This window comes from Schistocerca serialis, chromosome 6 (genome assembly GCF_023864345.2).
Source record: "Schistocerca serialis cubense isolate TAMUIC-IGC-003099 chromosome 6, iqSchSeri2.2, whole genome shotgun sequence".
Classification (NCBI taxonomy): Eukaryota; Metazoa; Arthropoda; class Insecta; order Orthoptera; family Acrididae; genus Schistocerca; species Schistocerca serialis.
In genome coordinates this window covers 521,593,892-521,610,578 of record NC_064643.1, presented here as the reverse complement: position 1 = coordinate 521,610,578, position 16,687 = coordinate 521,593,892, and the positions used below count along the sequence as shown (strand labels likewise).

General features: G+C 42.9%; 1 protein-coding gene across 1 annotated transcript in view; it reads right to left on the bottom strand.

Annotated features, from left to right (window-relative positions):
* LOC126484958 (pro-resilin-like) overlaps positions 1 to 14,983 on the bottom strand; it is a 47,730-nt gene extending 32,747 nt beyond the window's left edge. The window contains exon 1 of the mRNA XM_050108560.1: positions 14,909 to 14,983. Within this exon, the coding sequence (XP_049964517.1) occupies positions 14,909 to 14,983 (75 nt within the window). The remainder of the gene's footprint in view (positions 1 to 14,908) is intronic.
* Positions 14,984 to 16,687: the final 1,704 nt, after the last annotated feature.

Below are 16,687 nucleotides of genomic sequence, written 5' to 3'. Positions count from 1 at the left end.
CAATGTTTCCCCCAGTCTTTGGATTGGGAAAGGATTGACGAGTACCATGACCACCATGTTTCTCGACCTCGCATCTACTGTTTCGCTTTTGTGGTGGGAAATGAAGCGCTTGGTGTACGAGACCCTCGACAGACATTTCAGAAAAGCTGGGTACCTGTTTGGCTGCAGCTCTTGCCATTATTCGTAAAATACCTGGCTGCTTTGAGCTTGTTAGACAATTCCAGTTGTTCATTGTTTAAACGGATCACATTTTCAGCGACATCTATAAAACGGTACTCATCAAAGGGCAGTTTGAGCACCGTACCTGAACATCACGACTTTGAAAAGCTTCCAGAAAACACAGGGAGGGGGGGGGGGGGGGGGGGGGGGAATGTCCATCCTTGATATTTTAGTACATAAAAAATACGTTTGTTTTACCTCCTCTAAAATTCTGTGTTTGTGAAAATTTTACCTACTCTGTATCTGGTAAGATTACTTTCGTTGACTGTCCCAATGTACTCGTACTTTCAGCATTTTCCTCCGTTCGGACTGAGGTGACAGAAGTCATGGGATGGCTCCTAATATCGTGTTCGATGGGGTTCATGTCTGGCGATCTGGGTGCCCAAACTATTCGCTAAAATCGCCCAGAACATCTTCTAACCTGTCGGTAACAATTGTGGCCAGGTGACATCCCGTATTGTCATCCATAAAAATTACATCGTTGGGAAATATGAAGTCCACGAATGTCTGCAAATGGTCTCGAAGTAGCCGAAAACAACAATGTCAGTGATCGATTCAGTTGGACCAGAGGAACCAGTCCGTTCCACGTAAACACAGCCCCCACCATTATGGAGCCACCATCTGCTTGCTGGGGGCTTCTTGTCAACTTGTGTCCATGGCTTCGTGTGGTCTGCACCACTTTCTCTGTCTGTTCATCTCCTTCTCCCCCATCTCTCTGCCTTGCTCTTCCTCCCGCTGTCTCTGTCCATTCCTCCTCTTTCTTTTCTCTATCCATCTGCTCCCCACCACTCTCTCTCTGTCCATTTCCCCCTATCTCATCTCTGTCCATTTCTTCCTTATCCTGTCTGTGCCTATCCCACCATCAGCTCTTACCAACTGAAATCGAGTCTCATCTAACTAGGGCACGGTTTTTCAATTGTCTAGGGTCCAACCGATATGCTCACGAGTCAAGGGAGGCGGTGCAGTCGATGTTATGATGTTAGCAAAGGCACTCGCCACGGCCGCCTGCTGCCATAGCCCATTAACGCCATATTTCGCCGCACTATCCTAAAGGATAAGTTCGTCGTACGTCCCACGTTCCTTTCTATCATTATTTCACACAGTGTTGCTTGTTTCTTTGCACTGACAACTCTGCGCAAACGGCACTGCTCTCGGCCGTTAAGCGAAGGCCGTCGGCCACTGCGTTATCCGTGGTGAGAGGCAACGCAAGAAATTTGGTATTTTCGGCACACTCATAACACTGTGGATTTCGGAATATTGAATTCGCTAGCCATTTCCAAAATGGAATGTCCCATGCGTCTAGCCCCAACTACCACTCCGCGTTCAAAGTATGTTGGTTCCCTTCGTACGGCGATAATCACGTCGGAAACTTTTCCACATGATTAAGCTGAGTACAAGTGACAGATCCGCTAATGTACTGTCTTTTAACGCCCTGTGTAAATGATATTACCACCATCGCTAAAATCGTCCCAGGACTTTTGTCATCTCAGTGTATGCTACCTTGCTGGTCACATATAAAATTTCTTTGATTTATTCCATTGCTGTGTTGTTTCCAGATGTGATGTTAAGCAAGTCATCATTCTTCTTTCAACTTCTCTTCATTACCTTCGCCATTGTTGTGTTTAGACTTAATCCATATTCTGTGCTAACAGAAAACGGTTTAACAGGTCTTCTGTGTCTTCCTTTCATTTGAATAGAAGTACTGAAATAATCAATGGATAATCTGAATGTGTTAATTTTTCTGCGATATGGAAAGTGAATGCAGATTTCTTTCGCTACCAAGAAATGAGCGTTAATAGCCTTTTTCGTGAATAACTCAGTTGTCCGCGCTACAGTTGTCGAATGTAAGTCATGGCCATTTCCAACGAGAAGAGGTGTAAATTGCGTTGCGACTGCTAATCTCGATGGCAGAAACTGCTGAACTCCCGGAACGACCACAAGCGTTTCGGCGGCAGGCGGCTCGGTCGCCGCAGGGGGTTGCTCCAGCGGGCGACACGAAAGCGCGGTGCAGCGACGCACTGCGGTTACCTCGTCTGAGCAGAGTTGCACTGGCCACGGTTGCAGTGTGCGCGTGCCGTTTCTTTCCACCCCGACGACAAAAAGTCTTCCTTCGATTTATTTATTTTTCTGAAAAGTCTCCGTACCAAAGATATAAAGCAGGTTAAATAGGTTGGCTTAACTTGTTTTACTAATTTCCCGACTACGCTCTTAAAGCTATTGCCTCTCCTACTGTGTCAGTTTACTGTGCTATAGTCGTTGCTTACTCCTATCTATTCTAATCTCTTCTGCTGTCTCAAATCTCGCCTGTACCAACATCTTAAGTAAAGCACCGTAGCCGTGACGCAATTACGATTAGATTTTACACGACTGAAAAAACAACACTCCCTCAACATTTGTGTTCAGTGGCACTACGATATAATATGCGAATGTGAAGGGTTGCAGTGTTGGTTGGTTCAAATGGCTCTGAGCACTATGGGACTTAACACCTGAGGTCATCAGTCCCCTAAAACTTAGAACTACTTAAACCTAACTAACCTAAGGACATCACACACATCCATGCCCGATGCAGGATTCGAACCTGCGACCATAGCGGTCGCGCAGTTCCAGACTGAAGCGCCTAGAACCGCTCGGCCACACCGGCCGGCTGCAATGTTAGTGATTCACTTTTCACGGTTATCGGCTATCAGAAATCGCCCAGGAAGCGTGTCGGTGTACCCTCTGTTTTGACTCTGCAGGCAGTAGCTGTGCCGAGTTTAGAGGTGAAAAGTGTTTGCAACATTTGTTCTAGGGTACAAGCATGCCCTGCCGACTAGTAGGTACCCGTAATGAACAGCTTCAGCCATTTGAACGGAGGCTCATCGTGCGCCTGCGGGAAACTCGACGTACGTGTCGACAGAATGCTGTGTATGTTGGGCACAATGTATCAGCGATGTATCCTCGCTTTCAACAGTGGTCTGTGGAACATTTCCACATCCATAAACAACTTTCTGAACCGGATTGGAAGGTAGGAGACTGGGTATTGGCAGAAGTGAAGCTGTGAGGACGGGGCGTGAGTCGTGCTTGGGTAGCTCAGATGGTAGAGCACTTGCCCGCTGCTGGCAAAGGTCCCGAGTTCGAGTCTCGGCCTGGCACAAAGTTTTAATCTGCCAGGAAGTTTCAACTTTCTGGACGTCAGAGTAGTACAGACACACGCCACGTTCGACACATTATGTGAGCAGCGGTGGCTGATCGAACTTCATCCTGGGACGAAATCCGGGTGAATGTTGCACATAGTTGATTGGAAACCGCCTGTTTGCATCAGGATTACGAACATGCGAGCTTCTGGCCAAGCTATCACTGACTCCACAACGTCACCAAGCATGGCTAATCTGGTGTTGTGAAAGAGTTGGTTGGAGACTGTAATGGCGCTCTGTTGTCTTCTGTGATGAGTGTAGGTTCTGTCTATAAGCGATTGATGGACGTGCACATGTGTCGCATAGATCTGGTGAGCTTCCTATCCCGCACTGCATACAGTCCCCATCCCAAGCTTCATGGTGCGGGAGACCATCAGTTAGAATTCGTAGCCACATTTGGCGTTTCTGCATGGAAATGTAATCAGTGCCCGCTGCGTTACATCGGCTGTCATCCCGGTACTACCTGCTACTTCTTCCACTGAAAGGTGACGTGCTTCCTCAGCAGCACAATGCACGGGCATATAGGTCTGCTGCAACGCAACGTGCTCTTCGTGTTGTACAACAGCGGCCCTGGCCTGCGAGATCACTAGCTCTCGCCATTTGAACACTTACGGGACATGATCCAGTCTGAACTTTCTCATTCTCTAGACCATGCAAGAACCATTGCCGAATTGCAACAAAAGACGCAAGATGCTTGTAACAGTTAATCGCAGGATGCCATTGGGCATCTTTATAAACATTTGCATGCAAGAATTCACATCTCCGCTGTCGTTACATGGGGGTACATGGCGTATTTCTGCGTATTTCTGCTCATTTGTTATTAAAATAACCTTGCCCTTGACGATGTTGTAACTTTTTCAGCAATGTACACTGAAAAGGACGCAGAACAAGCACCTTCTCTGGCTCCTATTGATCCATTGTGCAACGAATAGCCCCACATGGCAACAAAAGAACCCGGATCAATCCTGTCTACAAAAGGGGCGAAACATCAGATGCTCAGATTTACAGATAATTGTCATCTGATTTTGTCTGTCGTAGGATCCTAAACAATATTGTAAGCTCAAACATTACGGCATCCGTGGAGGCAAACAAAATTCGTGGAAAGAATCAACACGAATTCCAAAAAGCCACTCCAGAGAAACACACTTTCGCAAAGTTTTAAACATTGCTGCTTGGTTCAGTGACCTTTTATAAATTAAAATTGAAACAAATGAGCCATCGGTCACAATTTATTAGTCTTATTACCCAGGTTTCAACACTTCTAAGAGTGCCTTCATCAGAATTTAGACATTTAAAGTAGTCTATAACATAATTACAAATTTATGCGAAATTTTTTTTATCTAAAAAAATGTGTAAGTACTGACTATCAATACAAGAAAGAGACAGCACTTACGTGCCAAGTATAAAATAAATAAAAGGCCAGAAGGGCTTTAGTCATAAAATATTTAAAAGGAATGTGTGAAGGCGAGGCTCTAAGGGCTGCTCATACCAGTGGCTTGAAACACACTTTGTATTATTCATACACGACATCTTTTAAACAACAGGTGGAGGTGAACATGTAGATTCCGTCTTCCTAGGTTTCCTAAAGTCAATGGAGACTGTAACATGTAGTCGACTATTGAAAAAGAGATGATCATACGCAGTATTTTTGCAAATATGTGATATGGTCGCTGAATATTAGGCTAAATGATCTCAGTACGTCATACACTAATGCGAAGAAAGCATTATTTGCGCAGTGGGATCTCAAATGATCTCAGCATACACTGCCTGACAAATAAAGTGATGCACCCACACGGGGAGAAGGAAACGAAATGAAACTTTGCAGGTTAAGAAGGTACCTGTTGTTATTTTAGTGGTCACAGAAACGAGTCAGCTTTACGCTGAACTTGGCAGTATGAACCCACTTATTACTATGATGTTGCACGCCATCTGTCATGGATGTGTGCACTTATTCGCTGGGGAACAGTGTCAATAAGCCGTTGTAGCCTTTCGTGATGCAAGCTGTCCAGCTACTGTTGTAACTAGTCATTGAAATCCAGCATACCGGCTATGGGTCGGAGATGACGTCAGAGATAGTCCCACACATGTGCTGACTACGTGAGTACCTCAAAATCACGCAGACAGTTCATACAGACATGTGACACATGTAGACAAACAGTGTTCTATTAAAAATGGGGCTACAATGCCGTTCATGAGAAGTAACATATGATGGCTCAGGTTGTCCCATGGGACACCGCCTTCCCCTTCCCTCCCCCCCTTTCCTCCCATTCGTTCAATGTTTAGTAGAGGCACAGTGCTGCTACTCCTAGCGTCATGGTGTGGACACCCATTGTGTATGAAGTCGGGTCACGGCTGGTAGTGGGGAACTCGAAGAGCTCAACGGTACGTCCCAGAGTCACAGACATCCTGCGCCCTTATGTGTTACCTCTCATGAATAGTATTGTGGTGCCATTTTCAATACGACACTGCTCGTCTACACGTGACACGTCTCTGTATGAACTGTATGCGTTATTTTGAAATAGTCGAGTGGTCAGCAAGTCCTCTTAGGTCACCGCCGTACCCTTCGACGATAGCTATCCGTTGTAGTGCAGGACCGTGAGTCATCAGTGACAACTATGAGCCGCCCTTAAACAGCAGTCCTTTCTTCTTAGTAATTGCGCCAATCCAAATCCGGCCGTTTATGTTGTGATGGCCACAGCAGTCTACGTGTGGTTCCCTAGTCCGGTTGCTGCTAATGGGATGATACGTCTCTGTATTAACTGTCTGCGTTATTTTGAAGTAGTCCAGTGCACTGAGTCCATTATTTGTTCTCGGGTGGTAAACGCAGATGCGGACGGGGTACTAAGTGGTTGAGCACGATAAGGCGATGCTCCCTTGTGGTGGTCAGATGTGATCGACTGGAAGCTTGACGCCGAGTATCAGTGCTCTCACGCTCCCATGCAGACCAAACTCGAGCCACTGTCACATCAGAATTCCTCAAAAATCTGGATATTGCACAATTTTACCAGCAGGACATATTAAGGCTCAGGCCAATTTCAGACGCTCTCAGGTGCTGGTAATGTTCTCCCATGTTAGTCCATAGCATCTTCGTGTTGTTCACAATTATCACTCAACATCTGACGCAGTTCACACCCCATGCAATACCTATCAGACCTGGAAAGTACACCATACACTAACACATATAATGCAGTCTGGTGGCCGCTCTACTCATCACAGAGTTGAAACTCCAGTCAGTTACATAACCGCCGATGTATGTACGAAGTTCGTTGACATCTGACCATCCATTTTGGTCAGGATCAGCATCTCTATAAGACTGTTCGCAAATGTCGTTTTCGTAGCTGGACGATCGTAAGGGAACGCATGACTTGAACAAAATTTCCTCTTTGTACAGTGAATGGCATCTCTCATAGAATTTAGTTAAATATTAAGATAATGACTATAACATGTAGATGTAACCCGTCAGTATCTAGCTGAAAGATCAGCGGTCAACACGTTACAGGAAAGGAAGATTAGAGGCTAACATCCCGTCGAAACGAGGTCATTACATCCAGCGTACAAGCTCGGATTGAGGTAGTATGAAGAAGAAAACCTCCCGTGCCTTTGCCTGAGGAGGTATCACCCGGTGTAAGCAGCGTGGTATAATGCTAGTGAGCCATGTGGAATGGTACGATAGAGTAACATCAGTATTGAGGAATGCTTACAGAAGACATAGATCTACTGGAAGCGATCTGTGAAAATATAGTACCTCTGTAATTGAAATTACATACAAGACACTAGTGTCACCCAGTCTGAAGTCCAACGAATGGAGTCCTTATCAACTATGCATGACACTAAACGCCGAATGGATTCAAAAACCCGCATCGAGTCTCGTAATAGTCTGTATAGTTCATATGATAGTATAATTTAAATGCTCGTGAAATTTAAGCAGGCATCCTTGGAAGGAAGGTATCATAGCTCTCCCGAAAAGATGTTGGTAAATTTAGAGGACGGAGAGGAGAATGCGAATCAGTTCTCCTGCAACCATCGTAGATCTTTCATAGTGTTGACGAGTATGAAACGAGAGAAAATAGGCATTTCTTTATCGCCCAATAAGCAAATGAAACTAGACAGAAATACATTTTAATTACGAACTACCCACCACCAAGAACTGTAGAGTAGTTTGCAGAGCGTATATAAGGATGTAGATATTGCGAGGTGTCCCAGTGGTAACGCAGTGGACCCGGTTTGTGGAAATGGACCGTTCGGATTCAAACTCTAGATTTTAGTTTCCCGTAATTTCCTTAAATTAGCTAGAACAAATGCTGAAATGATTGCAATGAAAAGGACAAGTCCGATTTCCTACTTCATATCACTCGAGTCCGCGGCTGCTTCATCTCTAACGATCTCACCGTCAGCGAAAAGTTAAAACCTCATATTCCTTTCCTCCTTAAGTAATGCCTAGTTATTATCTCATTCAGTTACCACATCGTAACAAGACGTATTCACAACTTGTGCTTTCGTGAAACAGTTTCTAGTAAAACGCTAAATCACATCCTCATGAAACAGCGCAACTGGATTTCGCAACACACTTCATTTACTCCCTGGATTTCGGATGGTGTTGTGTCAGCAAATTATTTGCGACTCTCAGCTGTATGTACTACACATTTTATTATTTTATTATGTCTTTTTTAAGTAGATGTATGTGTATTATACAACTGCAAAAATTCTATTTCTTTTTCGTGTAACTGGTAATCACCAGGAGATTGCATGACGTCACTCAATACCGAGCTGTGCTCCGCGCCTGGTCACCAGTTGTTATGCGTCGAAAGCCGTCGCTCCTCAAAGAAGAGGTCGCTTACTGTCCCTGTAGTCTAGCATCCTTTTTAAAGCATAAGAACTTCAAAAATTAAATTGCTGATTTCTGGTTTCTGCTGTATTAATCTGTTCAGTTATTAACGGGACGTTGTTCAGATATGATCAGATTTGGATAGGTGTAACGAAAAGTTAATGTTTTACGCAAGTTGCCCATACTCATTTATGTGCAGCTTTGGCAAGTATCTGGGAACAAAAGATCGATTTATTAATATTACAAAGATTATTTTCAACGAATGATTTATTTTATTTTTTGCAAACTATTAAGTAGAGCTGTATTTACAGTATACTTAAAATGGAAAATGAAGTTTATTTAATTTTGTTTTTTAAATTTTCAATAGATTTTAGGAGTGGAAAGAATTTAATTTCCATTGACTTTTTCAACTTTGTATACAACATATTATCCTTTCTGAGGTAAATATTTGAGTCAATTGGTGGCAGTTCACATTGCAGAATTTAACCACTTACAGCATACTGATGTCCTTCTATCGACTTTTACCTTTCCTGTTGATACAAAGAGGACCTGCCACAATAGTTTTTAAAATTAATTGCCATCCAGTGACCGCTATATCAAAGAGAAGTAATCTAGGTTGGAAGAAGAGCCCACAAAAAACTGAGATATTCAACTCCTTCGTCGACTGAGGATTTATGTGGGATACAACACACGGACAATCTAAAATCCGAATTCACATTCAACAAATGAATATAAATATGTAAAGTAACACTACATTAGTTCAAAGGACAGTCGACCAGCAGACGCCCAGTTACTGAAACATGGCCATTTACTATTGATTTCACCAGATTGTTGTTGTTTGGTGGTATCAAACAACCGTGTTGACATTTTTCAGTGGTCTTAACTGGTACATTTTAGGTGCAATTTCGAATTACTGCTGTCTCTTTTCGATTGTTGTCGAAAGATACTGGTGAAATAATTCGAAAACTGCCTAAGCACTTTACATACGCTACACATATTTAGCAGTTTGGGATCGCAAGGTTCCTCACATATGACCAGTTTTGAATTTACGAACAGATCATTTTCAGATTTGTTTAAAATTAGTAAATGGAATTGTGCAAGATGCCCTCACGCACGCCTTTCGGTTTCAAGCATTCCTATTCTTTTTACTAAGCAGCTCGTCAGTTTAGGAACAAAGTAGCCCTCACATGTCACAAGATTTTATGGTTGAACATGAGTCTAAGAATTAGGAGCTGGCCTCTTATAATGTTGTTGTTGTTGTTGTTGTTGTTGTGGTCTTCAGTCCTGAGACTGGTTTAATGCAGCTCTCCATGCTACCCTATCCTGTGCAAGTTTCTTCATCTCCCAGTACCTACTGCAACTTACATCCTTCTGAACCTCCTATAATGTGATTTGGAATTATCAATCAGTAGTTATGCAAAAAAGTAGGGGAGGGGGAATAGGGAGAGGGGATGAACGCTGGGGGTTGAGGGGAACCTTGGCTTCTTTACGGGGCACAGCTCCCTAGTTCTGTGTAAAGTTAGAATAACATTATACTCTTCAAAAGTTTATCCGTGAGTCGGTTGTAAAAATATAACTACACTATCAGCAGGTCTCGTCAACTAACCTAATAGTCATCCACATTCTTCCGCCGCCACAACAGCGGCTCCTATGCCGACTTGTGCTGTATCCAGACTCCTCTGGCCTACTGCCATGCCAGCGTCTGTCGACGTGGGCCACGTGCCATCCGTCTCCAGTCGCAAACACGTGTGATCTAAATCGGTTTAATATTATCACTAAGACAGGAAAGCCTCAAATATTTCATACTAACTGTTCTATCGAAACTCACTCTGCTCTACCAGTGTGCACCGTCGAATGCAAGTGAATATTTGGAACTCCTTCAGAAAATTCAAATATTGACCTTCTGTGGATCTATACGGTATTGTAGTGATTCGAGAATTTCTGTGTAAATTCTTGAACCACTCAGACTTCTACCGTCTCGAGCATACGATATTCTAGATACGAGTGTGGGATGGTAAAATCTACCTATTGCACGCCACATGTTTGTGTGTGCAGGTTTAAAGTCAGTCGCGGGAAGAAAGTAGATGCGGCGGTCGAACGGCACCGATAAGTACTTGTCGGCTAATCCATAGATGTTTTAGAGGAAGAACCAGAGTTTTTATGCAGCTCTGTGCCTATTGTGTCATTGACTATTGTTATGTGAAAGAAGAACAGTTGAAAAAGTAATCTTGTGGACTCTTTATCCAGCCTTGTTAGAGGCAACACCTTTTTTATGATTCAAGTGAAATAGAGTCATGGTTATTAAGCCATCTCTTTTATAAATGTAATTAAATTTGTTTCTGACGTTGGACGGAGCGAGTGACTTACTGGAAGTCATATACGTATCTGGAAAGTGAGAATTTTATTCTGTATGAAGTTCAAATATACCTTTCGTTGGCGAAAAGTAAAGTTCGCGTATCTACTTATTTCACTAGTAGAGAGAGAGACTTAAATATTCCTGTACCTAGCATCATTCTACGGAGAAGAAGTCAAGAGAGTTTTCCAACAGCCAGCTAGCCAGCGAAGAAGATTGGCTGCGAATCTCAAGTAAGTCACCTCGTATAAAATAAGTGGGAACTTGGTACTTCTACTTTACGCTTTAAATCGGCGTCAAAAACGTTAGAGTATCTCCGTGTGATCGTTAAACCCTCGTGACCTTGGTTACCCAACCCAAACTCCATCTTGTTACCCGAATTTGAGTGCTCACTACAAGGTTTATAGTTCAGCTCGTTTTTCCACCATAAAATTTGTGAGGAACTCCACAGTTAATCATAATATGCCATAATTCTCGTAATTATATCTGTGTTTCTTCTTCTGAAACCGCTGTTTAATATGGCATGCCTTCCCTGATTCGTTAACTGCACTTGTTGGAAACTGACTTGCAAGTTTTGTGAAACAGTGCATTTCAGAATACAGTTCCAGCGTAATGAATAATCCTCTGATCGTGATAAAGAAAGCTACCGGCAGGCTACGATTAGTTTTAGACGCTCGTGCATTGAATCGACATATAGAGACAGAGAGAGACCGACCGATTAATACTGACGAATTGTTATCTAAATTTGAAAAGGCAAGGTTCTTTAGCACAATGAGTTTGACTGCTGGATATTGGCAGATAAAATTACATCCAGAATCCAAAAGGTGTATAGCATTTTTGTTTGATGGGAAATCATATTTCAATGTATTGCCATTCGGACGTAATATCTCTTGTGTCTGTATTTATACGTGCTTTAGATGAAGCACTAGGGAGAGACTTATTGAAGGGTTTGATAATATACGTAGACGATATCCTAATAATATCAGCTACTTGGGAAGAACATTGTCTAACTTTGTGCAAGAGTCTGAAATTTTGGGAGTACTACGTATTCCAAGCTTTCAGGAAATCTCACCTTGCATTTTCTGGAAACTTACATTTTCTTGTTGAAATATGTCGTTAATTAACATCTTACTCGAATTACACAGTACCCTTCGCATCACGTTGGTCACACATTGTCACGTTCACTGGTGTCGGCAATTTATAGTTACATACGATTTAATACCCGCGTACTATTTCCAATCTCCGCTGTCGACTTGCTCGAGTGAGTTCAAAAAAATTCCCTTGGAGCTGGCGGAAAGCTGCTCCGGCCTAAATTATGCCTTGCGTGTTCCACTGGCGCACTCCCTGGACCATTAATAACAGTACTTATTCGAGGCCACAAGAGATACAAGGGATCACGCTTCGCACTCTCTGGTTCCGAGGCTGCAGAGCACCACAGTTTTCGGATTGGCCCCATCACCACCGGCTTTGTCAGGTGCTAGGATGGCGACAGCCAATTGCCGTAGAGATTCGATGGTGGTTTTCTCTAAAATGAAAATTTTCTTCTAATATTCGTATCTACTAGTTTTGACGCGTGCAGACGTAGCAACTGAAATGTTTCCAGAATGAGATTTTCACTCTGCAGCGTAGTGTGCGCTGATACGAAACTTCCTGGCAGATTAAAACTGTTTGCCAGACCGAGACTCGAACTCGGGACCTTTGCCTTTCGCGCGCAAGTGCTCTACCGACTGAGCCACACAAGCACGACTCACGCCCCCTCCTCACAGCTTTACTTCTGCCAGTACCTCGTCTCCTACCTTCCAGACTTAACAGAAGCTCTACCGCGAATCTTGCAGAACTGGCACTTGCCTGCGAAAGGCAAAGGTCCCGAGTTCGAGTCTCGGTCCGGCACACAGTTTCAATCTGCCAGGAACTTTCATATCAGCGCACACTCCGCTGCAGAGTGAAAATCTCATTATGGAAACATCCCCCAGGCTGTGGCTAAGCCATGTCTCCGCAATATCCTTTCTTTCAGGGGTTACGCGAAATTGTCGCCCAAAAACGCGGGGCGCGAATTTGCAGTGGCCACGAAAATAAGAATATTTTATGTACTTTCTTTCAGTGTTTATTGTTATATATATGTATGTATTTAGTGATAAATGTATGTATGTGTATCATGATTAATGCTATGTATTAATGAATGTACAAAAATTTTTCATGAAAAACCGCACCACTGCAAGCAAGTTAGAGGAAACGATCCTGATAGTATTGAGAAACTGTAACGACTACATAATCCGGGGGCAGCCGATCCCCGAGATCAGATAAATTAAAGGTAAGACTACAGTGTCGTTGTCCTGTTTGTAGAAGCTTAACTCCAGTGAAGTGATCTCATATCGCTAGTGGTGTGTAGTTTGATGTTAGTGTTTATGACAGGACAAAGTTGATTGTAGATAGTAATTTTTAGTGTGCAGTGTATTGTAGATAAACTAACATATTTTGTGAGCAAGTGAAAAAACTGTTAGGTCTTGTGTTCGAGTAGGTAATTTATGAATATGGTTAAATTGCGTAGTCAACGTCCGAGCAATATGGATACTGAGGAACAGCCATTAGTTAGTGCAGGAAATGTAGAAAAGGGTGCATTAAGCAGTACAAGTACTCTCTTTGAGAAGATACCATGCGAAAATGTGGGGGCAGGGGCACAGGAAGGGGTGCCACTGCCCACCAGTGCTCAAGGAGAGGCAGATAAAGAAATTGCACCACACCCAGAAATGCAGGAACCAGAGAGTGGTAATCTGCCTGGTGGGTATTCACTTCAGGCGATATTAGAGCGCGTGCTGGATTACCAGGCAAAATTTGCGCAACAACAAGCTGAAAAAGACGAAAAAATTGAAATCTTTCTCGCACAGCAAGCCGAGCGAGATCGCCAGCAAGCTGAGCGAGATCGCCAGCAAGCTGAGCGGGACCAGCGACTTGTGCAGTCGTTAGAAAATATGAAAAAAGAGATTGCCTGTATGAAACAGAATTATGAGTCGATACCTAAGGCTGTGCAGGAGTTGACGGTACAGGTCAACAACCTGCAAGTAGCAAACACTAACATGGTAGACGAGATAGGTGTCTTAGCCAACCGGTTAGAAAAGCTAGAGGTAGATTCCACACAGCTTGTAGAGCAGAAGTGGAACGAACAAGCGACTAAAATTGAAACCGAATTCAACTCATGGCTAGAAGTGAAGGAGAGTGAGATCGAAAAAAATATTAATTCTAAGGTACAAGCAGCCATAGCAGATAGAGATTCCGAATCGTTCAGTACCGCAGTAAATAGTCAGGTACAGAACGACGTCCAAACCATCAAACAAATACTCAGTGAGGATATTCCGCAGTGGCAAGTGAATATTAACAAACGGATATCCGACTTGGAAAAGGGTTTAGCACAAAGTAGCTAACATCTTGAACATGAAACTATGTCGCCAACAGCCAATGTTTCTGGCAACGCACAAACTTATACGTGACGCAACAATGGTGAATCTTTAGGCGATAATGCGAAGAGCTGTAGCTTCGGTTCGGAGCACACAGCCTATGTCCCAGGAGCAAACCAGTATAGCCCAAAAATATTAGTTGAAGAAAGTTTGATAAAAAATAGGCAGTTTCAAACGTTCACTACTGGACGGAGGTGACCGTAAACCTAGTCCCAGGGTCATTACAGTTTTCTGGCTCCCCCATTTGGGCTATGTGCGATCAGAAAACCTGGGAAAACTGCGCCGGAGCCATGGTCATCTCGCCTGGTTTGTCTTAACACACGGTTTTGTTCATCAAACAAGGGTGGACTTTATCCAATGTTCACAGATAACAATGATTATTTATGTCAAAATGTTAAACCTTTTAGTCTCTCTATTAAAAATGTACCTTCTACACTTTTTCACATTTGTGTTCTGTGTCACAGTTAAGGTCAATCATTAAACAGTTCGATAGCAATGTAATGGATTGTCTCTACACTTACTCACGACAAATGTTCTACCATTGTATGGCATTCGTGTCAGTTTGTGTCACTAATATGACGAAAACATATGACATATATCATCGAACAAGTGAATGTTTTGAGTTATACTCAGCAAAAAAATGTTTGTCACGTAATTTCGTGTTCAAGAAATCATTTTCATATTAGTACATGAACAACGTAGTTGGTAATGTTCGGTTGAACGTCAACAATGTCGTACGGAGTGGGCGGCGCGAAGCAATTGTTGCGAAGCGTCGTCTGGAGCGCGGCGTGCCAACGACCGCTGAGGTCGACGACCTGCTAGCAGTAACATCGACGGCGTGCTGCGGTGGCGCCCGAGCAGTCGCGAATCTCGCCGAACCATTCACCAATGTCGGCGTGTTGCAGTGGTTTCCTGCGACCGGCTGGCTGGCGGCACGGCACTCGTCTCTGCTTCTTCGCATGGCTCCCCGTCGTAACGCATGAAACAAATATTCCACAACGGTGTACTGTCTTTAAGGATACAACTTATTAGCTGTGGAAGAAAATGCACTTTGGTTAAAAGCGTTTATTGTTCATTACGCCGTCGCTTCGCTGGTATGCACAGGATGTTTTGGCGTGATAACAGGTTTCTTGTGGCATTGTGACACTGGTATTCAGGGTTCGTCACACGCACATTGTACTACATACTTTCACTTGTTCTCACGGTTGATACACTGCCAGAGCGTCTTTCAACACGCGAAAATATTTCGGTACACACATACTAAATGTCTCCGTCGAGCGATGTTTGTTTGAATCGACTCCGAACGGATCACTAACTACCGTTTTTACTCACAGTGTACTGTTCGTTGAGCACTGCACTATGACAGTTAGTCACTCAACACTTAACTTATACCGACGTATATATTGGTGCAGATACAACAGTCATTTTCTGTCCCTACTACACACAATATTCCGTCCCTTCCTAGATTGTTTATGCACACAGTTTATTTTTAATGCATAACAACTGTTCTTAGCATAATCACTCTCATCTACATTGAGTCCATTGTGTTACCTTCTCATTACACACTTTTAATACTATTACTAGGCATATACTGCTTTTTTGTAATTATTTAAAGGTGTGTGATTTTTTTTGTACATAGCTTTCTTTTCCTCTTTTAGTGTAGCTTGCCAGGTTATCACCCATCTGCCGGCCGAAGTGGCCGTGCGGTTAAAGGCGCTGCAGTCTGGAACCGCAAGACCGCTACGGTCGCAGGTTCGAATCCTGCCTCGGGCATGGATGTGTGTGATGTCCTTAGGTTAGTTAGGTTTAACTAGTTCTAAGTTCTAGGGGACTAATGACCTCAGCAGTTGAGTCCCATAGTGCTCAGAGCCATTTGAACCATTTTATCACCCATCTAGCAAACAGATTTTACCATGTGCGTGACAGCTTGACTTGGGCATATTGTTCAATAAATACTTCATTTAGTACTAGTATTATTTTTAACGGTCCGTCCTACAGGACTACAGTGTAGTTTCCGCGTAACTTGATTCGCGTACCACGTAATTAATATTCAAGAACGTGTACCAAGTACACAGGCTTCAATTGAAGCATTAATACATACAAAGCATAGGTTACACGGAACGGTTTTGTTTTTTATTGAATTCTGCTCCAGTGTCGTTCTCAGATCACTATTGGCAGTAAACATTACATCACATAATTATTTCGTACTACAAAGTCAATTTTTGGCTAGTATAGACTCTCTCTCAGGGTTCCTTAATTCTAACACAATTACATCTGCTACATATTTATATGAGATTTCATAATTAATTGTACTTACTTACTACAAAATGATTCAAGAAATTAATCATTATTTTATCAACAAAAGATTATTCATTGCTTGATGAGCATGTAGTATTTTAATGACACTAACTGTCTGTAAACAAAGTCTTCCATTTGCATATTATTGCTCAGTTTACTGATTCTACTTCCTCAAAATTGTAACTATACATAAATTCTTTTTTAAAACTAACATACTTATACTCTAAAACACAATTGAAATCTTCTTACTGTAGGGAAGCAGCCTACTCACGCTGTAGTAAATTCACATTAGTTTCCATCGTGTGCCAGCCAGTCTGCTGTAACTAGCTCTGACGTCATAAATGTTGCGCAATACCTTAAAAATCAA